Here is a 6,000-nt window from a genome sequence, read left to right as displayed (position 1 = left end):
AACTTGAATTTTAAGTGAAAGTTGATTTTTTTTAAATTTCATATAAGTTAAAAATTATATCTTATGATCTAAAAAGACACATTAAACCACATGACTTGATATTCTTGAAGTTACTTAACACTTTTGAAAGTTAACACTTATGAGGAAGACATACAGAAGACTTCTCCGTTTAGCTAGAAACATTATTAAACATCAATGTTTGTAAATTCATAATTATCACCAATTAAGTTATGAATTCGACTCAGTAGTCCCAACATTGACTAATAAACATGAATTAGCAAGAAAATATTAAAAAAAATTTTAATTTTGGGTAAATTTTAAGTTTAATAAAGATTTACGTAGAAGACTTCTTTTTAAGTCATCCATGGAAGACTTCAAAAGAAGTTTACCCTGTGTAGACTTCAAAAGAAGTCTTCTGTTTAGGTCATTTTTGCAATTGCAAATTTACGAAAGAAGACTTCTTAAGAAGTCTACTCTACAGAAGACATCTTCGAAAGTCTTCCTTTGTAAATATTGGCTTACTTTTGAAATTGAAATTTTTTCCAAATTCCCAGAGAAGACTTCTTTAGAATTCTTCTCGGATAAGCAGGTTACTTTTGAATTTGACCAAAGTTGGTCAGAATTATGACTTTTTGTAGAAGACTTTGTAGAAGACTTCTAGGAAAGTCTACCTGGAGAATACTTCAAAAGAAGTCTTCTCTAAGTCTTCCGGAAGTCTTCTCAATGTTGCAAGAAGTCTAGTGGGTTACTTTTGCAATTAACTATGTTTGATTTTTCGAGAAAAGACTTCTTTAGAAGTCTTCCGTCGGATGACTTCTCTAGAAGTCTTCTCTCGCGGGAAAAGGTTTGACCAAAACCCAGAATTAAACTCGAGAAGACCTCTAAAGAAGTCTTCTCATTGATATTAAATGTTTTACTATTATTTTTCAATTGCAAAAGTAACCTACGCAGACATCTTTCGGCATTGAGAAGACTTTCAGAAGACTTTTGTAGAAGTTTTCTCCAGGAAGACTTCCTTAGAAGTCTTCTACAAAAAGTCAAATTTCTGACGAACTCCAGTCAGATTTAAAACTAACATGTTTATCCTAGAAGACTTCTAAGGAATTCTTTTCTTAGAATTTCAAAAAATTTTGTTTACAAAGGAAAGTTAGAAGACTTCTAGGGAAGTCTTCTATTAAAAATACACAAAATGTCAATTGCAAAACTAACCTATGCATTGACCAGAAGACTTCTAAAGAAGCCTTCTCGATGAAGAAGTCTTCTTCGTCGAATAGATCTGAAAAATAAATGTGGTTCGCGATTCATACCTTGAACTCGTGAGATGACTTGTGTGGTTTCTCCAATCACCCAGAACTTCACCACAACAGCTACCTACTCGTTAATCACCAAGAATCGTGAGTTTATGAACCTTACATAATTTGTAATCAAAAATTTCAATTTTTTTAATGAATTTTGAGAGAACGTGTAAGATATGTGGTTTGTGTGGATGGGAAATGGGAAATGATGAGAAAAAATCAAAACTTTAGGGCATTAATACTTTCAATTTGGTAGTTCATGATAGTGGAGGTATTGATGTCAATGGCAAAGTTGTAAATATTTGGTGAAGATAAGGATGGTAAGGTAAAAGCATTATTTCGAAAAAAAAGTAATGGCATTTTCGTGAATAACTAGAACTTCTAAGATGAATAGGACAAAGCAAAGTTTCAAAAAAAACATAGGTTATTTTTGTGTTTGACTTGAAATTTTGAGTCATTTTTGAAAGAACCCCTCTAATTAAATTATGTAAAATTTGATACAGATTCTAAGAAATAATCTAAATAAGAAAATCATAGCGTTCCTTATCGGTAACGTATCAGAAAACTCGATGGCTTCATAGAGGAAATTCCTCTGGCACTTCACTACCCTTGGCAAATGACACATGTCATTTTATAATTGGCCAAATTTTTTGTCAATAAAATAAAATCACCTACTCTTTATACTTTATATGATATTGAAAATATTTTTATATATTTTTATAAATCTTAAAATAAAATATCTATCTAACAAGATTCATTATTCATAGTTTAAATTGAAATGATTGAAGTTTAATATAATAGTATAATAAGTTTTCAATTAATGTAATAGTACTAAAACTAAAAAAATTATATTAAGATTCCATATGTTAAAAAAATTATATAGATTTATTTTAGTTTAAGATAAGTTTATATTAATGACATACTTATTGAGTATCTCACCAATAAGATTGCTCTAACAGCTCTCGTGTTCCACCAATGCTGACTGAACCATACTTCAAGAACACCATAATGGTGAGTCACATCTTCTTCTTTTTTCCAGCCAACACATCACCTTCAACAACAACCAGAGGAGGGTAAGCTTCGACAAAGTAGCAGCAGATTATTTATTAGACTAGAATATGATTTTAAATATCAATGATGATCATGTAGACAATCAAAACACCAATATCGTTAAGAAGAAGATCTGTTTTGAGGCAAAAACCCTTCCAGGGTGGCCAAAAGAGTTACCCATTAGGCCACCATAAGAACGACTTTTCCTAATCTTAGTACACTTAAAGCAAGATATCAATCGATGCATCGGTCAAAAAAGCCATGAAAACCGTGCCACTAAATGAAGCTCCATTGAACTCATCGTAAGCAACTTTGTCTCCTTGAAATTTAGACACTAACAGAGCAGCAACTTCGTCAGAGGAGGAAGAACTCCTCATTGATTTATAGGAAAAAAGTTGCCATCATACAAATCAATTTATATATATATCCTATTATCCAATTATCTCAAAAAAGAAGCTAGCAAACAAAAGAAATTAACATTAATACGCAAATTTAAATACTACGTTGACATCAGCAGTTAAAATTATGAGTTACTTTTTGTGGGTTTAATAATATGAGATACTTTTTGCATCCATAGACTCAAACTTTAATACGCAAACGACTCAAAGAAATTTTCTATATAAACGAGTTATATACTATGGTATTCAAGAACATCAACAGCAAGAGAAAAAAAAACAGTTATTTAGAAGACTTATTAAGACAATGTCTTTTCTTGGTCATTTTCAAGTTCTTGTTTTTCTTAATGCTCTGCTTCTTTTCTCAGCAGAATCTCGCAAAACCTAACTATTTCATACAGAATCTAGCGCTGATGATGGTGCAGAACACGAAAACTACGGGGATAAGGTCTATTGATTTTTCGTGTATAAGAAGTTCTAACCATAAGAAGGAAAGAAAGTGGTCCTAGGGAGATTATATGAACTAAATCTATTGTTTCTTTGCTTTCGGAGGTCGATGCGCGGCGAGATATCCCTCTGTTATATCTCGAGACGAAGGTGAAGTCCTGATCTTTCAAGATTGAAACATAAACGAAAGATGTGTCTGTTTTTGATGTTTCACTATATATTTATCTCTCAGATTCAAAACGCTCCTGTGGGGTCACCTCAAAGACAAGAAGCTCAGAAGAATCTGCTTGAGGAAATAAATCACAGGAAACAAATCGATCAGAAGATTATAGAGATTCTTAGACTTTCACTCAAACAAACCGATGTATTAGATCTCTTAACTTCCACAAGAACAACAGGACAACCTGTTGTAGATGATTGGGACTGCTACTGGACTCTGGTAACAACCCCTTATCAATTATTGTTACTTGTGTTCCACTTAAAGACCCTTAAAACAAATATATATTGAATAAAACATCACAGGTTAAAAGTTTCAAGAATCAATGTGGAGCAAAGATGGAATACGATATGAAGTATGCAGGAGCACTTGCCAATATCTGCAATATGGGAGTGGATGTGAAGAAAAGTGTTGCAGCTATTGAAGAAGCTTGTGCCCATTAAATTATATGCAAAAAATAATATTGTGATCGCCTTATAAATATGAAAGTTATTGCATAACATTTGATTGTGTGGAGATGGTTGATGCTTATTTTACTTGATAACGCGAAAGTCTTGGTCTTAAATTGGATTCATAGTATAATAACCTCGTACCAATTCTTTTTATTTTACTGCAAAAAATTTACAGACTCATGTAGACTCTGTAAACCAAGGTGCATCCATGTGTACGACGAAATACGGTTGTGTCCTAGCACTGTGTGCCAAGCGATCCGCCCTTATGTTTTCTGCCCTAGGTACATGAACGATGTCTGAGTTGGTGAAGCTTCTTCTCAAAAGCTTAATGTCTTCCCGGTAGCTTTCAAATGCTGGTCATTCCTCCGGTTCCGAAACCATCTTCACCAGTTGAGAACAATCCGTTGCAAACGTAACCCGAAATTGTCTTAAGTTCTTCATGCATTCCATTTCCCAAATTAAAGCCTCCGTCTCCGCATGAAGGGGTGAGAGACTTACCCTTACATTCCTTGCTCCTAACAACCCCTCAAATCCCGGTAGTGTGCTGAACCAGCCCTGCCCGGAATATAAATCCTTATCTTTCCAAGAACCATCTATGAAGCACCATCTTCCTATAGTTCATGTATTAGGTCTGGTCTGGATTAAATGTACCCCCTTGGGGTTATTGGTAACCTGCGCCTCAGTCCAAAGTGTTGATTCCAATTCTGCTAAGTTAAGCGTTTCCCTCGGATCAATATCAATGTTGCTGAAAATTTTATTATTCATACCCTTCCAAATGTACCATAGTATCCATGCGAACTGATGGTCCTCCATTTGTGGATTAACTCTCCAGAACAGATGATTCATACTAGCAAACAGAGAGCCAATAGGAAAAAAATTTGGATTGGATGGAATCTTAGATAGTGCCCACACTTGACGTGCCGGGGGGCAGTCAAAGAATACATGATTAATTGATTCCTCCGGATCGCCACACCTTGCAGAACATGTATCTCCTTGTATTCCTCTCGATTTTAGATTCATTGTTGCCGCTATACAACCTGTCACTAACTGCCATAAGAAATGCCTTAACTTCGGAGGACACTTCACTTTCCAGCAGAAAGCTTTGAGGATATCTACATTGGGTCCATAAAAATCTGGCGGTTTATCCTTGTCAGGGTAGATCCTTTCTACTTGATACCCTGATTGTACCGTATACTTCCCATTATTTGTGAAGTGCCATCCATTCCGATCTTCCATCTGAGTTCTACTCAAAGGAATACTTTCAATCATCTTTGCATCATGTGGTTCCACCAAAGTCCTAATTGCCTATAGATTCCATGTGCGGGATTCCTGATTAATGCGATAATCCACTGTGAGGTCCGGATGACTGTTATGAAGGTTTTTATTAGCTGGTCTCGGGCGAGTGGATGAGATCCAGGGATCATTCCATACTGAAATAGATGATCATGTTCCAACCCTTTTGATTAGCCCTTTACAAACCAGAGATCTAGCAGAGATAATACTCCTCCAGCCATATGACGAGGAATATGAACGAATCGGTTCAAGGGGTGAAGCATTCCTGTAATACCGTCGTTTGAAAACTCGAGAGAAAAGAGCATCTGGCTTCTCGATCAGCCTCCACAGCTGCTTTCCCAGCACCAACGTATTAAAATCAGTCAAGTCCTTGAATCCTAGTCCATCATTATCCTTATGTTCGCATAATTTATCCCATGATTTCCAGTGCATACCTCTTGTACTTCCACCTGGACTCCACCAAAACTGGGCTACTGCACTCGTTAATTTCTTTACTATAGCTTTCGGTAACCGATACACAGACATCACATGATTTGGCAGAGCCATGATCACCGATTTAATAATCACCTCTTTTCCTCCCTTGGTGAAAAATCTAAAAGTCCATCCACTCACCATATTATTTAGACGCTCTTGTACAAAGCCAAACACTTGCACCTTAGATCCTCCTAGACTTTCTGGCAGTCCTAAATAAGATCCCATCCCGCCTAGGTTCTGAATTCCCAAAATATCTCTCAATTCTTGGCGGCTGTTTTCCTCAATCTTGTGTCCAAATTGAATTGATGATTTCTGGAAGTTAATTTGTTGCCCTGAAACAGCCTCATAGTCCTTTAGTATCCTGAGAATAGTTTGAC

At 35.6% G+C, this 6,000-nt stretch overlaps 1 protein-coding gene across 1 annotated transcript; it reads left to right on the top strand.

Moving 5' to 3' along the window:
* The first annotated feature begins 3,377 nt into the window (after nt 1-3,377).
* On the top strand, nt 3,378-3,847 carry LOC125580022 (vacuolar-processing enzyme delta-isozyme-like). Its single transcript, XM_048743954.1, has 2 exons — nt 3,378-3,626; nt 3,710-3,847. The coding sequence occupies exons 1-2, from the start codon at nt 3,378-3,380 to the stop codon at nt 3,845-3,847; spliced, it is 387 nt and encodes a 128-aa protein (XP_048599911.1).
* The last annotated feature ends 2,153 nt before the right edge of the window (nt 3,848-6,000 follow it).

Source organism: Brassica napus, chromosome C1 (genome assembly GCF_020379485.1).
Source record: "Brassica napus cultivar Da-Ae chromosome C1, Da-Ae, whole genome shotgun sequence".
Lineage (NCBI taxonomy): Eukaryota > Viridiplantae > Streptophyta > Magnoliopsida > Brassicales > Brassicaceae > Brassica > Brassica napus.
This window is presented reverse-complemented; position numbering and strand designations above follow the sequence as displayed.